Below are 21,388 nucleotides of genomic sequence, written 5' to 3' on the forward strand. Positions count from 1 at the left end.
GGCCTGAGAAACTGCCCTGTGTGCACAGGGACTCCTGAGCAGGTACAGAGGAGACTGAGCGAGCTGGCCAGCTTCTGAGTGTGTCCCCAGCTTTGCAAACCAGTCTTTGAAGTTTTCAGCTATTAATTTGGCTAATTACTGACTAGTCTCTATGCAAACACTGCCACGCAGAAAGCCACTAAGCAGATTTGCAGTGCCAAAGTGTTGGCAGTTTGGGTTACACCAGCATGCTGTTGGTTATGGCATTTCCTCACAGAAGGAAAAAAGTCTGGACGCAGAAAAGCGAGTTCTAAGCAAAACACCCCAAGCAAAACCAGGCAGAACCCCTGATGGGCTCTGTGCTGCACATACCTTGGATGACACTTCGATACCAACCATGTTCCTGCATGTTTGATTGCAGCCCGGCCAGGTCCCAAAGAGCTGGGCTTGCAGGGAATGTAACGCAGAGTAGTGCAAAACAATACATTTTATTTGTTCACAGTTAAACACAAGCAACTGCCTTGACATTTTAGAACATTCTAATAAGGACAGCAAAACCTCCTTTTGGTTTAAGTTCTCTTTAGCTTACGATTGTACCATTTCCCCGTATTTCATATTTATGGCATTTAATGTGGATTGTTTAACATGCTTACAAAGAGCGAGGCAGGGAACAGATTAACTTGACAAAGACAGCAATTTTAGATTTAACTAAAAGCAGTCAGTTAAAAAACAAAAATCTGTTTCCACTTCACTGATGGGACCCCTTCAAACAAACTGCAGGTTAACTACATACAGCAGATCCATGATTTTTTAGACTTATAAAAAAATTGCAAAATTTGTTCCTCCGTAATCTTTGTGGTCCATAAACAAACCTAAAGTGGTTTCCGTTACTATCCCGGTGCTAAAATCCTTTTTAAAAGAAAAAAAAAAGAGCCACCTTATCAATGAGCTTGCATTCCTGCCAGGGCATTTTTGTAACCGCCAACAAAAACCGCCTCTCCTCAGGAAGCGAGATTCTCCTCACGTAAGCTAGATTCCTTTCTGGGCTCGGCAAAGCAATGGCATTCAAAGGCTGAGCCAACCCTTCCAGGGCAATGTGCAAACCGTTCACTCCTGGGGCTGGGACCCGGTGGGGCAAGGGGCAGGAAACCTCCAAATCTTACCGAAACATACGCTACCACGTTTGCTACCGCTAAAGTCTTAGAAAGCCTATAGACATGTCGACAAAACCAGTCTGTCACTTACAACCAACTCTCTATTTTCTATTCCATGCAGATTCAAGCTTTGACAAAACCACTGAAGTTCACCTTTAGTTTCAGAGTTAGGACTGACCAACCGAAAGGACACTGAGAATAATTTAGACAGGCAGAAATGTATTCAGACCCTTGGTGTTACAGCAAAAGCGGGAACGGGAGGAAAAGCACTGTCAGGCGCAGGCCAGCAGACCGCCAGCCGCTGTGACAGGGCTGCTCCTATTCAGGTTAAGAAGGGATTTGATCTACAAGTGCAAGTGTACCCAGACTTGATGTACGTGAGAGATGATTCCTAAAGAGCAGCTGCCACCCACAGTGTTGAAGGGAAGAGGCCACGTGTGACGCAGGGTAACTGTGAAGCTCAGTATGTCCAAGCACACCCGGACCCAGACATGGCTAACATTTAAAACAAGCACGGTGCCTTCCTAACAGTGGGCTCTGCTCTGTCACGAAGGAGATTGAGTCTGACCACTGACAAGCCCTGATCCCACAATCCTCCTTCACAGAAGGCTCATCACTGGCTTAAAACATGATTAACACGGAAAGGCTTCACAACAGGATTCGATTCTCAGTCTGAGCAGGCTTCCTCAGCCTTGTCTTCTAAGGAAAGGGGATGTGGGTGAAGGGGGTACCTAGAGCCGAGCTGACACTGCTGAGCTGAAAAACGTACTGCATGCTGAGCGGAACAGCACCCAAAGGAAACCATAATCTCTAAGTCAAGCCTGGAAACATGTGCCCAGGGAGAATGAAGCCAGTTTCTTGGACTCAAAACACAGAGGTCTTGCTCAGACTGGGAACAAAGACCATAACTACAAAGGAGGGTCAGGCAGCACAAGTATTTCCCAAATTAGAGAAACCAACACTCTTCAGCACATCTTCTTAAGCTTGCAATTCTACGTACGTGTTCTGCATACTCTTCCTACTTGAGTAAAGCTTCCTTGTCCCTCTTCTCCCACCCCAACTGCTTTCCCATACGAACCAGTCTAAGGTCAGTGCCAGTCTGTCAGGCAAACACTTAAAATCCCAAAAAAGATCATCAGAAGCTAGTGTTTTAACAAGTCTTCAGCATATACGGTCTCTTCTGCATTACAAGCTCCAGTTCCTTATTAAATGTCTGTTCAAACGTAACTTTCCAGGAAATGTTAAGGACAATATAAACAATGAGCATGGATTAGGGTGAATGAATCGCTTTGCAGAGGTACACTGTTCTTTAAACATTTAGGTATTCAATCAGAGTCCAACTTAATGAAGACTGGGCTCTGAGGGATGTGGGACAGTGGAGAGGCAAAATAAGAGACCTTTACATGAACGCACTAGGAATTCTAGTGCTGCTTCTTTCCAGGATGAAAGCAACCAAAGTCACCCGGACAGGCAGCACAATGAACTGCTCTAAATTGGAAGCTTGCAAGGAAACACAAAGCATTCAGAGTAGACTCACAAATGTTAGATTTGGCCTCATATTGCACTCAAGTTCATAAACGCAGCCACTCACTGAGGACAGGGAGAAAGGGAGAAAATACTTGCAAACGCTAACAGTTGTCCCTTCAAATTAGTACACGCTGCTAAGGACTGAATTTGAGAAAGAAGCAAGAGTTAGGCTGGGCTAATTGAAATCAATTCCAGACCCAAAAATCCACTTTGCATTCATTCAGCAGCCGCCTTCTGTTTCTGGACATCAATCCTATTCCGCTGCATGAGCTAGCTGCTCAGACCAAAGAAACATAAAAGCTTTTAGTTAAACTTGCATTCACGCCTCCTGTTCTATGCCAAGAATATGAAAATAACACTGATTGACTATCTTCCTTTTTAACTGTGGTCATGATGAGTTTCATTGTAGTCCATGATATGAAGCTGTCCAACACTGCTTTCCTGGATCTTAGGTGAGAGGCTAAGGTTATCGGGGCTTGGAGGGGCCTTGGACTCCATGCTTGGATCTTTACATAGTTCAGTCTTTAGAGCATCAGAAAGCCTGTTGATGGTTACACCCTCCTCATCACACTGGCTCTCGCTCTTGTTGCGAAATAATTCTCGTGCCTTCATTCCAAGGAAGCTCTTGGAGCTGGGGAGTGAACCTACAGTCAGTGGGACAGTAGTCGAGGGCTCCAGCAACATGGATGTCTCCCAGCGACTGCTGAATCTCTGGTTCTGGGGTTTTTCTGGGGTGGAGAGCTCACTGCTGCTGCCACCCTTACTGCTACTACTACCTCGAGTGCTGGGAGGTTTGGTCTCTCCATTTCTACCAATTGTTTCTTCACTGTATCCTGCCACAGCATCTTCATTGCCACAATCCAGCCTGTTTTGGGAAGAGAGAGGACACTGTCAAAGGAAAGGTCTGCAATGGAAAGGGAAATCTGGGCAAAGCCGGTTACTTCGGTTACTTCCCATTTCTGCTACTGCAGACGTACTTTAAGTTTTCCTTTCCCTTCTGTACCAAAGCACAAGTGACAGAGGGTCACCAGAAAAGTGCCACACGCTCAGCTTTGCAACATCCAGTCTTCTAAATCCAGAGCTGACAATAATCCCAAAGCAGAACAGAACTGGATCCTGATCTCTTAAGGTAAAGGAAGAGATGTGAACATCTTCCTTATAGATCTTTCTTTTACCTAACCCAAGCCAGGCGATTGCCACAAATCTGCTGCAGTGCAAGAAATTATCCTGATGCTGTAGCAGAATTTGGTGTCAGAAAAAGGTATGATCTGAGGAAAGCAAAGCACTACCTGGATGTGCTTGGTAGGCATGTGAAAACCAACTACTTAACAACAGCGTAATGATTTGCAGATTAAAGAGACAAACCAGAGGTGTCTCAAACTCTGAGTAAGGAGGGCTCAGCTATTTGAGAAGTATTTCAAGAGCATTTCCAACTTTGTCACTGATCCTCAGTAACCTGGGCAGGGTTCTGAAATAGACTCAGTCTGTAAAAGGGGAGGTAACAGAAATATTTTGAGATGATGCATCGAAGTGCTAGGAATTCCACAAGGACATCAGCTTCCAAGGAGCTGGTCATGAGTCCAGCATATTTTACACCATCACCCTTACCTTTCTTCTGCTGCTTCAGCAGCTTCTGTTTTTTCATCTTCAAGTTTTTTCAGTAGGCTGCTCTTCTCCAGACGGCCAAACAGATCCAAGATCTCCAGCTCAAATGCCTGTGTGATTCTTTTCTGGGCCTTGTACCTACTTTCTACCGCTTGCAGCTGACCTCTAAATAGGAAAAGAAACCAAAATCCTTCAGGTCCCATGTCTCCAGATTCTGCCTCTACTAGGACAGTGCATTTATCAACACAAAGCTGAATTTTTACACCAGAACCCCCTACCTTGCTTGTATTTTGACATCTTCTAGGTATTTCTTCTGCTCCAGGAAGAGGTGGTCCTTTTTAGCAAGCTGAGATTCCAGTTCAACTATCCGTTTCTGGGAAGCATCAAGCCTTTGGCTTTGCTGTTGAACACACGATTTTGCTTTCTCCAGTTCTTTCCAAAAAGCAGCGTGCAACATTTCAACCTCCTCAAAGGAAAGAACACAATGTTAAAGCATCATTTGATCGTCTGTTATTTTTATTAATACTTAGATGTGTTTCTGATGCTATAAATAGGCACAGTTTTAAGCAAGATGGAATAAAAGAAGCATTTCTAAAAACAGATATAGAAAACTGGATACTCAGAAGATGTACACTATTAAGTTACTGTAAAAATAACTGTACATCACTGCAATTTATTAGCACATTAATGTTCCTTACAAAACACTCTTTTCTCTCTTCAGCACAGCAAACTTGCCAGTTCTGCAATGGATTAGAATAGACAAACTCCATTTTAAAACCATTTTTGCAACGTGACCTTCATTAAATAACAGTAAAAGACTTGGGGTTTTTTAGCTTATTATTCACCTTCTTTAATTACTTGCTCTCACGCAGAAACAGTTATATTGTTGTGTAATTTACTTGCTTCTAATTAAAAAAAGGTTTCTTTGAAGTCAGGAAGTAAAACCATATGAACCACAGAAGTTTTTGCAAAGTTAATACTAACCCTTAATAGGAAAATGAGAAGAGAAAAACAGGACCTCACAAAAACCTGTGAAATCCTGGTTATATCTTTCTACAAATTCTACCACTACTACCCAACACTGTGCACTTTCACAAACATAAGAGCCCAGAGTTACTTCACCAGCAATAGTCTGCTGCCAGTTACACTAAGAGCACAGAAAAGTCTTGCCTTTGGCAAGAAAAAAAACGCTAAGAAGTGGCTAAAACTGACTTCAGGTGTACCCTAGCATCCCTTTATTAGCTTTCAGGCACAGGGCACTGAAGATATCCCATAAACCTACACAAAATGTAGGTGCACAAAACCATCTGAACAGATGAAGTATTAAATCCAATCCCTGAACATCAATTTCAAAACTAAAAAGTATGCTATGAGACATTTCCTGGGTTCCAAACACCAGGCTGAGAGCAGCTTGATGATGACCTCAAGTGAAGCCTTTTAGGAAAGGCCTCCTCCACAGCCCTGTCATTGTACCTTTGTAGTGTCTGTGTGCTTGTGCTGCAACTGCTCCAGGTACAACTCATTGACCTCCCCAAGAACAAGAAGTTGCCTGTTCAAGAACTCCATCTGCTGTTGCACTGATTCACTGTTGGAAAGCTTTAAAGAGAAATTAACAGAATCAAACACTGGAATGAACAGCTCAGCAGGAGTCACAGCTGATAAGCACTCTGTTCACAGGGTATTTTTATAAAGAAGAGGGAAAGAGACAAGACTCCAATGCACCACAGGTAGAGAGAGCTAAAAACATTAGTTTCCATAAAGCTGGTGGCAGCCCACACAGAACTTCCCCATACAGGCACTGCTTCCCTTAAGAGAACCATGTTTCCACTCAACATCCAATATAAACAAGATCTCTAAGATGTCAAGATTTAGCAGAGCTTTAACAGAAGTTCACATTGCTCAATCTGCAAATTCCTACTGTGGCAAAAGCAGCCAAAACAAGAAGTTCCAGAAGCCTTTGAACAGAGTTTAAAGTTTCTTCACCGAAACACATTTCTGTGTTGTTTTTGTACAATTAATATCAGCTTCTAATGAACCAAGTGCAAACTTCTTTCAGAACAAGAAAGAAAAAGCACCTCATAATTTTTATAAGAAAAACCAACCCCAAACAAGCAGAAAGCCACAAAGAGACCCTGGGAACAATGACTTCTCTTACCTTTTGAGAAACTTGGCTAAGCAGCAATTCAGTGTGACACACCTTGTTGTTAGCCTTCTTTAATTCTAACCTCAGATCTGCAATCATATTCCGGCAGTCTTCCAGCTTGGTCTGTTCAAATGAAACACAACTCACTCCAGGTTCTGGAACTTTAACAAGGACTAGCAATGGCACAGGGCTAGGGGGCTATAACCTTCAGCACTGTGAAACTAGTTACACTGAGTAACTGTGAAAGTCCCCACACCAGCTAAGAAACTGCACTTTCCTATTTCCAAACCAAACACAGGACAAAATGGAACTGTAAAAGGACAACGACTAATTTAGGCATTTCCAATTATGCACCATCTTATTCTGAATTAGGACAGTTATCAGAAATACGTAACTTTCTCTCAGATATTTCATGCCATGTTATTAAGAAGGTTATTTTTAAAACCAGTAAGTAGGTAACGATTTTGTTCCGTGTCGTGCTTCATACCTGCAATTCCTGGCTCTGGTTGTAGAATTCCTCCCGGTCGTGTTGCAGCTGTCTGATCTGGCTGTGAAGCTGAGCCACTATATTTTCATGTTCCTCCTGAAACTGGTGGTACCTTGCCTGTTCTTTCTGCAGACTCAGTTTCAAGGCCTGGATTTCTTTTTCCTGTAGTTTCAGCTGATCTTTCTGTTAAGAATCCCATACAAAGCATCAGAGAAGACAGCTGCTTTATCAGTTAGAACATGTGTCCTAGAGTCACTACTTAAGTAAAGGTATCAAGGCTTGGTGTGGGTTTTTTGGCTGAAAAACATTAAATGGGAATTGTTTGGACAGGCTGAAAACTCAAAGTCCCATTCAAAGGCACAATGAGCAACAGCAGATTCTTCCTCAGGCTTTCAAAAGGCACTTGGGGCTTCCCAACTGAGCCAACAGCTTGCCTTACAAAACCTAACTGGAGGTCTATTTTGGCTCTTATTGAGCTATCAAAAAGTGAAACTGTTGATGGAATTATCTATGATATGGAGATAGAGAACAAAGCATGCCTATATCTGTAACGAGACATCCTCCAACGCACTTACAACTTCACATTTCACCACAGTAAATACCTCTGGAGAAGAACACCGAGTTTTCCAAGTTTTTACTATTCCTTGTCAATTGAGCAGTGGAAGGACAATACCTCCTCAAACAATGCAATAAGGAGTCTAGCTAGGATTTATGCAACCACTCCACTAACCACGGAGCCTTTAATATTATTCAAAGCTAAGTGCTGGCAGGTGCACACTGATTCAGTTGCCCACAGTCAAATAGAAACTACTGGTTCTAATGATCACACTGCACGTAACTCATCCACAATTCATTCCACAAACACTGACTTTAACAAGGTGAGAAATGAGGTTTCTATTTTAATTGGATGGTACTGAAAGATCCTGGCCAAACCAATTAACCTGTTCTAGCACCAGTGTGTTTTAAATCCCTGCCAGAGCTGTATCCCTGCTCACCATGGCAGCGTTGTGTTCCTCCAGAGCTGTTGCTTTGATCACTTTTCGCAAGAGCCGGCGGTTCCGGAGGGCGTGCTGCTGTCTTTTGAAGCGTTCATACAGCAACTGGTTGTGCAGCAAAAGCAATTGGTTGCGCAGGGTGTGAATCTCATCTGAAGGGGGAGAACCTGGATTGAAGTTTGAAGACAGAAGAGGTTACCCAACTGCACTGTCCACGTCCCACACGCAGGAAATAGTTTCTAAAATAAGGAAGTTATGTTTCTTTGAAATTCCAACCTAAAAATCTGTCTGCTCCATTTGATCTCCAACACAAACTTAAAATTTTAAAGATTTTTCCCAAATGGATTGTTCCTTCTATTAAGAAAGAAAAAATCCAAGCTCAGCATCACCACAGAAGCCTAAAAGCACTAAACTATGACACACATGTGAAGTAGCAAGAAAAACAATCATCCATTTTAGACTAAAATAGTATTGAAAAGGTAGAAGTATCTACTAGATGATCAGCATCACTCTGAATGCAACCAGTTCTTAAGTGGTCTAAAGCAGAAACATCTAGTATTGTGGGGAAGGTGGCTTTCACTTTTCAAAGATGGAAAAAAAGCAAATCATCCCATTGCAACACAGATGTCTCTACCTGACAAGCAGATAAACTATGACTTAGTGGAGGGCACAATCTTTCTTCAGCATTAGTTAAAAAAAAATAATGTGCAGGTCATTGTTTAAGCAAGTCCAGTAACAGAGAAACAGGTTGCTGAAGACATGAGAAACTCCTCACCTCCAAAGTGAGTCCAGTCAGCAGATTTACTTGGCAGAGACAATCTGAAAAACGAGAACACAGCACTAACCAGTAAGCTTAAGTATAAAAACACTCTGGAAATCACTTTAAAATGGAATTCCCACCTCAAAAGAGTTTACAGCCTAATAAAAGTACAATTATGGTCAGTCACTATGAAAAGAATGAGGAACAGCACATGCAGCAGGCAGCAAGGGCAGAGGATGGAGGGTGTCATTTCTTAGAAGCTGGAGAGAAATTCTCTCCAGCACAGAAAACAGCATAAGGACAAAGAAGAACACAAGGTTACAAGATGAAAAGGAGGAAAACAGCAGATCCATCTAAATCTTAAATCTGCTTCTCCAGTTCTTAGCTTCACGTGTATTAGAAAGAAGGTGGTGGTCAATCTCCCCTTGGCCTCTACATTTGCAGTGCAGGACTGATAAACAAACCTCACTAACAGTGGTACCAAAAGTACCACAGCTACAGCCCAGCTTCTTCACCCCATGCTTCATCAGTGAATGCAGTGAGAGTACAACAGCCACAGCCCCTTCATTACATCAAAGCAATCTACCACTGCAAATATAAAACTCCTGCACCCAGAACCTGTAGCTCAGCTAACAGTAATGTTCCACAGAACAGGGTTTCACTGTAGATTTCCAGAGACAGCTGCTTTTCAGGCACAGCTATTAAAATAAAGCCAGCACACAAAGAAATAACGAGAAAGTTTGCAAAGATTTTCAGTCACCTACTTGTTCAGCTCCTTAGTGTGTGCATCCGCTCCTTGCTGTATCAGTCTGTCCAGCACTTCCACTGGAGAAGTAGAGGACATGCAGTCGTCATCTTGGGTTCCCCTGGCTTTCTTTAGCAGCTCCTCAGTCTTCTTGCCAACAAAGAGGTAGGCAGTCTTTGGTAATGCAACCTCAAAAAGGTGCTCGTATTGGGGAGGCTGCCCACTCCCCAACACCACTCTTCTTTGTGCTGGTACTTTGCAAGGGCTGGGAGTGAGAATACTCGTCTCCCCTGAGGTTCCTTCCCTGTTACCAGCAGGGCTTTCACCAGAGCCTCCACAGGGCTTGTCTATAGGAGTAAATGTTTGTTTAGGTGTTTCCCGTGCATTCTCAGGCCCAGACTTGTCCAGAGAAGTTGTTAAAGGCTCAGAGGTCTGACTGTGTCCCTGAACACTAGAGACTACTGATTGGGTCTTCTTTTGAGAGCCTGAAAGACTTTCATTTGTGTGGTAAAAGGGAGAGTCAAATCCTCCTCTAGGCACCATGTGTTCAGCATCAGTTGTGATCTCTGAGATCTCTTTAGATATTGCATCTGAAAAGGATGGGAGGACACAATTAGATATCCTGTATTTCAACATTAGAAACACTTCCTTAGCAAGGATGTATGTAAGGATGGCAGAAATTACCTTCTTCTCTGTCCTTTTCAGCACTATCTTCAAAAGACAAACCACCTAAAAACTCTGGAAGATCACTTAAGGTTACTGAACTTTTACTACCAGGTGTGTCTGAAGAAAAGGAAAAAAAAGTTAGTTGGACAGAAGCTCTTTTCTCCAGCTTTATCACAGCACAAACCAGAAATCTTTTACTGCTGAAATCCTTGGAATCAGCTTGTCCCTCTTTCAGGCGGTTCCTCAAAGGAGGAAGCTATGGGTACTGTACCATTGCAAGTGAAAGCCAGTGCAGAGACCATCACTGGTCAGGCCTGATACATTTTAAGAGCTGGCTTAAGCTCAGCAGGACACAGTACTTACCTGAGGAAAAAGGTCATTTAGCCAACTGATGTAATACAAATTTACAGTATGTGACTGCTGATCAAAACTGCTCACAGCTCAATCACAGATTAGGAATCCAGTGAAAAACCTAGCCTGTTCTTAACTTGTAACTCAAAGTTCAGATTCCAGTGCTGTTATACAAACTCACCAAGGAAAAGCAGCTTTAAATTTCACTATCATCTCCACTTTGAGGATGGTACAGATTCACCAGTCACAAATAGTGTCAAAATCCCTTTCTACAGCTGTCATAGATGTAGATGACAGAATGGGAAGATGGAATCTAGATTTACCTATTAGAAGCTGAGTTCCTCAACCATCCACTGTTGATTTCAATACTCTAGAGGACTTTAAAAAAGGTTCAAGAATATAACTGTAGATGAAAACCCAAAGTTTTTCCAAGAGCTTTTAAAAGTGAGCATCATATCCATTCTTATGTGCAGCCTTACAGTTTGATCCAGACATGTGACATAAAACTTGTTCAAGTAAGACTTCACATGCAACTTGCTGCTTGTAATATAAAAAAAACCCCACCCTCAAAGAGTCATCTTTATAAAAAAAAAAAATCCCTTTTCAGCCTTCAGTAGAGATCTGCATACATAAACATGTGTAAGAATGTATGAGGGCCAGATAAAAAGAGTTCTGCTACGTATATCTGAACATGAGTAGTAAAAATTAAACCAACTGCATCACAAGGTTTTAAGTTGAATCACAGTTAAGAAAGGGAAAAAATCTGTGGAAGTATTTGGCAATTGGAGCACATGTCATTAAAAACAGGGTTTGTTTACAACAGGTTATTGTAATGGGGAGAGGAAAATGGAGTTTACCCAATGATTTATCGCTGTTTATGACATTTTGCTGTCGGTACAGTAAAGGCCTCCCAGGATCTGGTTTGTCCTCCTGAAAAACAAACAAACAAACAAAAAAACCCCAAACTCCAAAATAGATTATTTGCATCAGACATCTGTTGGAAACAAACCTCCCAGACAGCTTCATAGAAAGGGAATTCCTGCAAATAGATGGCTTCAATAGCAAACCAATATAGGAAGTCTTAAAACTGCACAACTGGAAGTGGCAATAGTTGTCCAAACTTAGAAGAAAATAAGGTTTTACAAAAAATGTTGCATTTCATTGCAAAGCAATTACTCTGCTTTTTATTTCTGAGTTATAGTCACTGCTTGTATGGCAAATCAATGCAAGAATCAGATTTGTTTGGTAGAAGAATTTTGTTATACCTTTTTAGAAGGCGTGGCAGCAGCTAAAGGGAGTGAAACATGCACAAAGTCATCTGAAGCACACGGTGGAGGAGATGTGGCTGGCGTTCCCAAGGGTGTTCCTTTGCCCCCTGCTGAAAAGGAGGGGCAAAAGTTTTCTCAGCAGGCTCTCACTTCCTCCTTTTAGCTGAATATTGTACATGAAGAGTTGAACACTTAAACACCATCTCAACAATTAACTTGATAAATAGTTGGAAGTGATCTAAGATGACAAAAGCACACAGCTTCCAGAAGGCCTGTGTCAAGCTTCAGCACTTAACTCACTAACTTCTTTGCTATCTCAGTGTTGCATTAGCACTGCTCTAGATGGCCAGGTACCTGGTTGGTGAAAGTAATGACTTAAGCCTATCAAACTGCACAGTCCAGCGTGCCTATTCAAGAAGCTGACAGCAAAATTTACAGCCAGAATTTCTATTATAATAAACCTTAAAGGTCTAATTCCAAAATTTATCTCGTACCTGATGTGCCAAAAGCTTTGCTGTAAGGTTGTGATGCAGACTGGGATGACTCAGATGAGACAATTCCAGGGGAGGTTGGTGGAGTGGTCATACCACAAACTGCAGAAGGACTCCAGATGGTAACCTATGCACAGTGAACACAAGTCAGTGAGGCTCAAAGGTTCATAAAGCATCTACACCCAGGTTCTGACAAGGGATATCAGATGGTAATTAAATCTGAAACACACACTAAGTTCTGTAGAATTCACAGTACTTCTCAGAAACATGAATTTTAAAGACTGCCATAAGGAACTACGAACGACGTGCAAAGCATTATAAGCACCCTGTGCTTTATCTTCTGCTTTACCTGCTGTGGCTCAGTTGTCAGCCGTATTGACTGTGGGCTCAGGATCTGAGGTAGCTGCCCTGGTATCTTTGATAGTGTTAGCCGAGGAGTGGAATATGGGGTCGATGTTCCTGAAAGTGAAAAAAAGCAAAAAAATTAAAAATATCCTACACATCAAATACAAATCAATGATTCTTCTGGCTAGTATTTATAGGCTTTTAGCCAAATCACTTCAAATCCATTCAACATACAGTCATAGCTAGCAAAGAGACTTGTCTTCCAGCCCAATAAATTACCTATTTAATATATTATATACTACAGCTTTTTTTTTTTCTCCAGTCAGTTCACTGTTTTGGGGCAGGAAGGAGAGGGGAGGAAGAGGCACTGGAAAGGCGACTTTGCAAACATGCTGCGTGTCTGCATGACCAGAGCAGATATCTTCTGGTTTTTTTTAATGAGAGTTTATTCTCTGATGCCAAAGAATTGGACTGTAAGTGGGATAAATCAGCAAGTTGCCTTTTTGCTCTAAGGCCAGTTTTCCTCTAGGAGATGGGTGTTCATTAGCTGTCAGGAAGGTCTTACCATAGCTGCTCTGTCTGTCAATGTAATAGCTGGTTGAGGAGTCAGTTTGATGATGTTTTAAGCTTGTGCAGAGTTTCCGAGACACAGAGTAATAGCCATCTTCATAGGAGGCTTCTGCAGGGTCCAGGGAGATTTTGGCACATTCTATCACAACATCATGAGTTTCTAGTCTTTTCCACCTGCAGACAGTTTTTGGATCCAAGAGAGTAAGTTAGTCAATTATTGTTAAAACAAGGGTTCCTGGAGATATGAGGAATTGGCTTGTAGGATGCCTCATTTGTTCCAGACAGCTTTGCAAGCTCCCAGCCAAAACTGGAACAAGGCACCATACAGAAATTGCAACCAGATGACTTGTGAGAGAGGTCTCAGAGAGGAGACAAACAGCTTTGACACAGAGATCCATAAAGGTCTGCCATGGAGCACTCTGGAAAGGAGGAACAGCATACGAAGACTTGGTTGATCCTGAGCTTCAGCAGCTGTAGAAATGAGCTCAACTAGACTCAGATGTTGGTAGTCAAAATTTAGACATGCCAGCAGTGAGGGAATCTTATATATTATTTAAGCAAACACCATCTGCAATGCCAGTTTCAGGCCTGTGTTTTTCCTCTCAAGTTTTGGGAATGTTTTTTATTATTACTACCTCCTTCATTCTAAAAACTTTTTCTCACTGAATTAAGCTGTTAGATTGGATCTGCCCAATATTTCAGAGGATGAAGTTCACTGTAAAGAAGGGAAAGCACAGAAGCCTGTCTATTAAGCCTGAGTTGCTTTTGAATGCAAGATAATTATGTGTAAGATACCAAAAATCAGAAGGCTTCAAACTGGGTTGTGCCAACTGTACTCCTTTAGTGGTGCCACCCTCCCCCCTGCCTGGGAGAAGCCTGCAAAACTGAGCACTGTGATAAGTCAATAGGTTCCCATTTAGCAGTGTTTTCCTAGTGGCTCTGAAAAGCAGGGCAAGAGCACTACTGTGCAGCAACAAGAGTCAATTTCTCCTCTTCAGTGGCTGGGCCTGTGGAGACAAGAGAAAAGCAGCAAGTGGTGCTGCTGCAGGCAAATGAGCCTATTTCTAAAGAAAACTAATACAGCTGATAATGTTAAGACATACCTGTTAAAAGAACTGATCTGTTAACTGAACCAATATCTAGGTACCAAAACAAGACACACTGAAGCCATTTTAAACACTTAAATCCCACCAAGTACTTCAACAAACAAAACCAAAAAAAATTACCCAAACCTTAAGCCAATGAAGCAGGTCAGTGGTAGTTTCTCTTTATACATTATAAGCAAATGCTTTTAGAACTTTATGAGGATGTTTGAGTCATAAAATTAACACAAAGCCAACTGTTAAGTAGAAGACAGATTCTATCCCAGACACAAAATTAATTTAGAACCCCAGTGTCACTGTTAATGGCCTTTCACAACAGCTTTTGCTTATTCATCCAGCTGTAACCTTGGATAAAGGAAGTCTCCATGTTTACCTGGTGCACCTATTAATATGGGTGGCAAAACACCACTGGCACACGCTGTTGCTGACAGAAAAGGTTTTGCTGTAAGCCTTCTGAAACAGCCCAGCTAAAAGCTGCTCATTTACAGCCCTTCCTATTAGCAGAGTGAACATATATACCTTCGTGGGTCCAGTTCATGGTCCTTAGATCCAGTCACTAATTCTGGATGAATTCGCACATGTTCCATCATTGGCTGGATGAGGAAGAGCAAGAAGAATATTATTGGTACAGCATCATTTGATTGGACTGAACTACACAAAGCTGATGAGCAACCTACTGGCCCCAATAGTTCTGAGTGTTTCATTTAACAGATAAAGCTAACATACACAACACAGCTTCAAGAGACCCATCTTGTCGCCAACTGAGATTTCAGTCCTCCAATAGCCTGGTTTTATTCTGTTTTGTTGAGCAGCCCCTCAGCTACATCAAGGTAGTGTATTAAACAGGCAAATACCTGCCTTTACACAGCTATCAATTCCTTGTCTCAGACAACACGGACACAAACAGCATTTTACCTTGACTACCTCTTCAAAGGTCTCCAAGTTTTCCTTCATACTGTAGTGAGAACGCAGAAAGGAGACAAAATTGCAAGGATACATTCCATAAAGACGATGAAAGAGAGCATAAACACTGGCATGAAGATGGACAAGATAAATCTCTGCCACGTGACCTGGAAAAAGTAGTTAGAATCTTTTTCATCACGTTGGAGAAAAGAACAACACTTCTAAGAATGCAGCAAAGTACTTTTAAATTTGAAATGTTAACTGGAACGAATCTTCTGAGATATGAACAGTCCCTAGTGAAACTGTGAAGTCTTCTGAGATAATAGGCAACACTTACTCATCAGCTCACAGCAAAACCAAAAATTGTGATATGGACCATTAATCCTACTGTCAAAGCACAGTATTTTTTATTCAAGTTAAAACCTGATACCTCTCAAGACAGCAAGCCAGAGCTTCAAGACTGACTGAATCATTAAAAAGAAACCCTAAGGTCTGCTTCCTCTCAAAGGTAAAAACTAAAAGCTTGTATCCATAAAAGCAATCATGACAGACTTGAGTCTTACTAGCCATCTTCTAAGTTCCAATCCTATTTGCAAAGCAAAATGGCCCCTAAATGGCATCTCTGTGTACGTAACTCAGCATATGTTGAGATACCCATAAGACACACACATAGATGACACCAATATTGGACATCAGGCACCTTACAACAAATTCAGCAAAACCAATTCATCAGAACCAGTGCTAACAGAGAAGACCAGTTTTACCAACACCTTCCTGACTATTGAGAGTTGCTCATTAAAAGAAACTCTTACATGTTGCTTCCTCCCCCTCCCCAGCCATACCTGAGAATCTCAAGTTCTCAAATGTCTGCCTCAGATGTCAGGACTTTCCCTTCTCTATCCGTAAGTCTAACCTCTGCTTTTCACTGTCCTTGGGACAGCATTTCAGCCCAGTGAAATCTCATGTAGTAGCAGCACTCCATGGAAGAATCTAAGACACTTCTAAATTTTGAGCAAAGCAGCACATTCCACTGCTAACTATCAAATAACAGAATAGCTTGTGGGCTTAATACATCCTTTGCGGCATTTCAAAAGTCTCAGACCATTAGAAGTCCCACAAAAGATGTGCTCACCAGCTGTATGAGTCACAAGGATACTACTAAACCATAACTGCATGCAAGAAAGTTGAAATCTCACCTGGATTCTGCAAGCACCAGGCTGAGAGACGCCCAAAGATACCAAAGAAATCATGAAGGTACTGTTTGCCAGACTGAGGAATCATTGGCAACATGGTTATTAGCACTAGGACACCTGTGGTGAGTACTACTACATCTGTGTCAGTCTGCAAGAAGGGAAAAAACCTGCATTAGTCAGTTAAAAGTGTTGAAATTTTTTTTTCCAAGGATGACATGAACACTGAATCATCAGCATGGAAAAAGGTCTCTATTTTGAAACAGTCCCTCTGAAACCTACCATGCCTTAATGAACCAAGATTATTGTCTCTCTCACCCAGAACAACTCTAAAGAAAAATATTTTGGATTCTTGCATCTATTCTGCTGCTGCTTTTCTCCATAAAGACTTAATTAAAAAGGGAACATCACCTCAGTTACATGATTAGGTAGGAAAAAAAAATCACTGGTATGTGAAGCATGTCACATACCACCTTCCTTTTTTCCCAGAGCACACACAGCATTCAGAGCCTAAGAAACTGCAAATCTGATCAGGGTATTCAAGGATGTTGGCCAATTACCAACATAAGGGTCAAAAGCTTTTCTATTAAACTTGGTCGATGACTCTGGCTGCTAAATATTTCATAAGGCAATAATTCAAATGATAACTGGGACACCAGAGCTTACACCAAAAGGGATGTGGCAATAAAAATCTTTAGCTAGATGAACAGTAATAGATTTTAGGGAAGGACACAGATGATGTTCAAACTTTTTCCAGTGGTGTCCCTACTTGCTTCTCCACCTTAATGCATATTTCCTTTGGTAGATCCTCTGCTTTGTCAGCATGGGGGTGCAAACAGCACAGGTAAGCCTGTGGCCAGGTGTCACATGGTATTGGTATCTCTCAAGAGCCCTTCAGGCTGAATGGACATATTTGGTGCTATGGATTGTTCTTCCTCTGTGTAATCTACGGCCTCTGTTCTCCCTCAGTCAGACATAACCTTTCACAGCACATTTCACATCCATCCCCAGCCCTCTGTACACATCCTTTGCACTTCCACAGCTCTATTCTACTCCCACCAGCTTTCTGACACACTTCAATTCTCATGATCAGACAAGACTCACACTGAAAAGGATAACAGAACTCATGAGGCACATCAGGAGTTCCAGTAATAGCACTTGTAGCTGCTTCTTTGGCAGTTATAAATTCATAGTGTTTCTGTTTTGAAGAGCACTGGCACTTGACTACATCATGCATTTTAATGTGACTTAAATGACTAATACAAATTCTTCACTATCATATTAATTGATATTACTGACAACGCGTTCTAGGTCTCAAGACACTTTCCATCCTCTATTCACTGTTACAATACTGTAGAGTATTTAACTGATAAATTCACACGTGGGAAAATGAAAAAACAAACCACAAAGCACAGGGAAACAGCCACCTCCTTGTAATCCAGCATGCCTGCAGCTAATTTCACCATTGCATGGCCCATCTACACTGCAAGTAGAGCATATTACCTCACACACACAGATTCCAGAAGGCAGGACTGTGTTTCTTACTAAGTTCACATTCAAGACATCCAGCAACTTCACCCCTGGCCCTCTGTCTTTAACTTACTTTTAGAAAAGTTTTAGTAAACTTTCTTAACTTAAATATATACAACTATATTAGCTTTTAGACAGCTATAGTAGCTTTTAGAAACAAGATTATCAGCATTAGAGTACTCAGTTGGTATAATTCCACTGTGGTCAGTATTTAATCAAAATTTTAGCTCTTCTCACAGCTTAACTAAATGACATTAAACAGAAAAATTGTTACATCCAGTGTACAAGTGTTTCATGGACAACAGTAACTGTTCTTACCTTCAGACATTTAAGTAATGAAAGTAGGAGAGGTGCTTGAGAAAGCTTATGCTTCCAAGATGGTTGTCGTCTTATCACGTGCCCCAGCAGAGAGAGAGTGGGTAAACGGGTAGCAGCTTTGCCCATATATTCATTAATTTTGTCCAGTAGGTGCTGATAGAGGATTTTGCACAGAGTGGTAGAAAAAGGAAAGGTATTTATATTTAACTGGTATATATTCTTTTTCACCCATCTATATTCAGCAGTTTGACACTTCCAATTATAGAAACTATGGGCATTTTACAAAGAAATGGGATCCAAGAGCAGATAAAACCCAGGAATAAATTTAAGTCTGCTGGTAGCAAAATGAAAACTACTCAGTACATAAGCAGCAACTGTGCTTCAAAATATTTATCATAAAGAATTTTTAAAATTCTGGTCAGCAGAAGTAAAAAAAAAAAAATTAATTGTAGTGCTATTCTGTTAATCTACTTAAAAATCCTTACTTGCTCTCAAAACACCTCATTTGTTTAAGGGTTGCACACCCAGCAGGGAACAAGCAGCAGCACTATTTATTGCAAAGGGACAACATTAGTCCTCACCTAACTTTCATTTACAGAGGTTCTTTTTGCATAACTGGGTCAGTTTAAGCATCCCAAGAAACACAAAACTGTGAAGGTTTTTTTTTTAATACTTAACTACTCATACTACAGAGATACTACATCTCTACAGGAAAGTAATTCTACACTAGAATGGAAACCCAGAGTTTTAACAGATGCTATTTAAAGGCTGCTCCAATACCAGGCTAAAATCTGCCATGCTTAATAACAAGATCTTTTTACCTTGTCATGAGGCTCTTGCAGTGTGGACAGTATATGCAGCGCCTGCTGAGAATTGGTTTCCAAGTAATAGTCCACCAGGTTGTTCACAAGCATAGGTCCACGGTCTGTCAGTTTGTTTACAAGAGAGGAAAAAACCCAAAACATTCTCAACACACTAAAAATGAAGCATTTGTGACAGGGACCTTGCACAACTTGTTAACAACTGTTACACAATTCGTACCATAAATCAGTACTTAGTGTTTACCAGACCTTTAGGAAAACAAGACCTCTTAACTACATTTTCTCCTTCCTAACCATTCGCTAATTGCATTCAGCTCAGGGAAAGTAACTGGGTTTTTTAATTACTAACAGTTACCATCTAACCTTAAAAACCTAGTGGTAGCTGAACTGCAAGAGTATTGTACCCAGTACAGGGAAAGTGTTCAGGAGTAAATACAGTGTCTCCCTTCAGAAGGTAAAGAGGAGGGACAAGGACACTGACAGGGCTTTCATGCTCTGAAAAGGTTCTATCAACATAAGGTTGATGCCTTAATAGCAGCAAGCTTTTTTTTTTTCCCCAAAAAGTCTGTGTTTGTTTTATTTGTGGTTGGGGTTTTTTGTTGGTTATTCTTCAAATAAACAAAATCCCACTGGTTCCCATAATGTGGATGATACCTAACTCTTTCTAGATACACTTGACAAAGAACGTTTCATTGGCTCACAGCTTGAGCTGTGCCCCAGGAAAAGATAGGCATTGTATAATAGCTGTTAACAATTATATAACAGAACTTCCAAGAGGCATGCCATTAAGCAAAACAGACTGAAGAGAAGCCTCAATCCTTAAAGCAATTTCAAACCAAGAGTTTCTTTCAAGTTGCATTTGAAAAGACTGTGTTTGATAGAAAAATTCACATTACCCTGCCTTTACTGGCATAAAAGCAAACCCTTTTCTTTTGCAAGGAAGTTTCTAACAACTTTATGAAAGGATACATACCACAAATGAGATTATCTTTGAAAGCTGTTGTTATCTCTTCCAGGACACCCAGACTTGGAGAATCCAGCATTGAGAGGAGCTCACCAACATTTCCTTGCTGTGCCATGATGCACGTACTGACATGAATGTGGAGGTTAAAATTTCAGGAAGTTCCTCATTGGTGCCACTCTACCAGACTATGACAGAAGAGAGAGCAAATGAAGGAACTTTCCTTTTTCCCTTTCCATCTTAAATCTCTCCTCACTTCCCTATTCCTTTTCTGCAGTATTACCCATTTAACACTGAAAGGACTGCTAGAGCTTACACACCTGCAATAAAAACTGCAAAAGTTTCCAAAGAAGCCAAGGAGTCACAAGCAGGGTTCTCTTAATCTTTTTTGAAAAAAGACATTAATCTGTTTTGCAGAACACCCTGGCTAACATATATAGACTGACAGACCATTCTATTACTTTTTTTTTTTAAATTAGCTCTCCAGGTCAGTCAACTAAGACTAAAGTTTTGAATATAATGCAAATAGCTTCCCAGAATCACTCCACTCTCACTTTCTTACAGAAATTCCTCCCCAGCCAGCCTTTCAAGTACTTCTACACGTGGTCTACACTCTGGGGAAAATATGCATCTCAAGATCCTACTCTGCTCCTGTGGCTAGATTAGAAATTCACTGCCCTTGGCTTTGCATTTTTGCATACTAATAGATTTGTGCTTTAATACTTGCAGTGTGGCCAAGCTGCAGCTCTTCAGAGAATTACAGAGTGTTAGGGGTTGGAAGGGACCTCAAACGATCATCTAGTCCAATCCTCCTGCCACAGCAGGATCACCTAGCTCTTAAGAAACTGAGGTTTACTACAACTGCTGTTCCTTGACCACCCTAGTAGTGCATACTAAATCACAAGCCTAGCAGCACAACATATCATGTTTTCACATGTATAGTTTGTGAGTAATATATTAAAAACTCTGCAGTGCAAAAATTGCATAGAATATTAAATGCAACAGTGTGCAGATAACATGATTGCTCTGCTTCACAGTACTAAGCAGGAGTAAATCTAAGCCATTTCAGACTTTTAAGATTACTTCCTCCCATGTACCAGCAAGGGAAGGATTCACGTATCACAGCCACCTATCTATCTATCTATCTATCTATCTATCACATAGTGAATCAATTTTTTCTTGATCCTTAAGAACCCTATGCTGAACCTTTCCCAGTGGCAGAAAGAATCTGGCTTCACATCACACCTTATTTTATTTGCAAGAGTTTCTTCTTTCCTCCCACTTCCAGCTAGCATAGATTTTTCACTTCCTCCATGGAGAGGAAGACTGACATGTACCAAGCTTCCACAGGTTTTTGTTTTACTGCAGTTGCACATACATCACCTGTTCTGTGGACGAGCTGAGCTTCTTTCTGCAATGCTGTCAGCCACACACATTTCATGATCACTAATAAACAAAACACACAGAGAGGTTAAC

The 21,388-nt window shown here is 41.2% G+C and overlaps 1 protein-coding gene across 1 annotated transcript; it reads right to left on the minus strand.

Moving 5' to 3' along the window:
* Positions 1 to 454: 454 nt before the first annotated feature.
* Positions 455 to 21,209, minus strand: TSC1 (TSC complex subunit 1). The gene is made up of 22 exons (XM_084272688.1): positions 21,158 to 21,209; positions 19,925 to 20,100; positions 18,952 to 19,055; positions 18,131 to 18,283; positions 16,289 to 16,433; positions 15,105 to 15,259; positions 14,709 to 14,782; positions 13,082 to 13,260; positions 12,521 to 12,630; positions 12,175 to 12,298; positions 11,678 to 11,790; positions 11,270 to 11,342; positions 10,080 to 10,178; positions 9,415 to 9,985; positions 8,666 to 8,709; positions 7,891 to 8,057; positions 6,896 to 7,078; positions 6,421 to 6,531; positions 5,739 to 5,861; positions 4,544 to 4,731; positions 4,269 to 4,430; positions 455 to 3,525 (listed from the first exon to the last, which is right to left on the minus strand). The coding sequence occupies exons 2-22, from the start codon at positions 20,028 to 20,030 to the stop codon at positions 3,039 to 3,041; spliced, it is 3,471 nt and encodes a 1,156-aa protein (XP_084128814.1). The 5' UTR covers positions 20,031 to 20,100; positions 21,158 to 21,209; the 3' UTR covers positions 455 to 3,038.
* Positions 21,210 to 21,388: the final 179 nt, after the last annotated feature.

Source organism: Gallinula chloropus (genome assembly GCF_964237585.1).
Source record: "Gallinula chloropus genome assembly, chromosome: 18".
NCBI lineage: Eukaryota > Metazoa > Chordata > Aves > Gruiformes > Rallidae > Gallinula > Gallinula chloropus.

Excerpts from the sequence above, each read along its gene's own strand:
- TSC1 (XM_084272688.1), bottom strand. The coding sequence starts at position 20,030 with ATGGCACAGCAAGGAAATGTTGGTGAGCTCCTCTCAATGCTGGATTCT. Across the intron at positions 14,783-15,104 it reads CCTTTGAAGAGGTAGTCAAG|CCAATGATGGAACATGTGCG; the intron begins GTAAAATGCTGT and ends TTCCTCATCCAG. Across the intron at positions 5,862-6,420 it reads TTAGCCAAGTTTCTCAAAAG|CTTTCCAACAGTGAATCAGT; the intron begins GTAAGAGAAGTC and ends TTCTCTTTAAAG.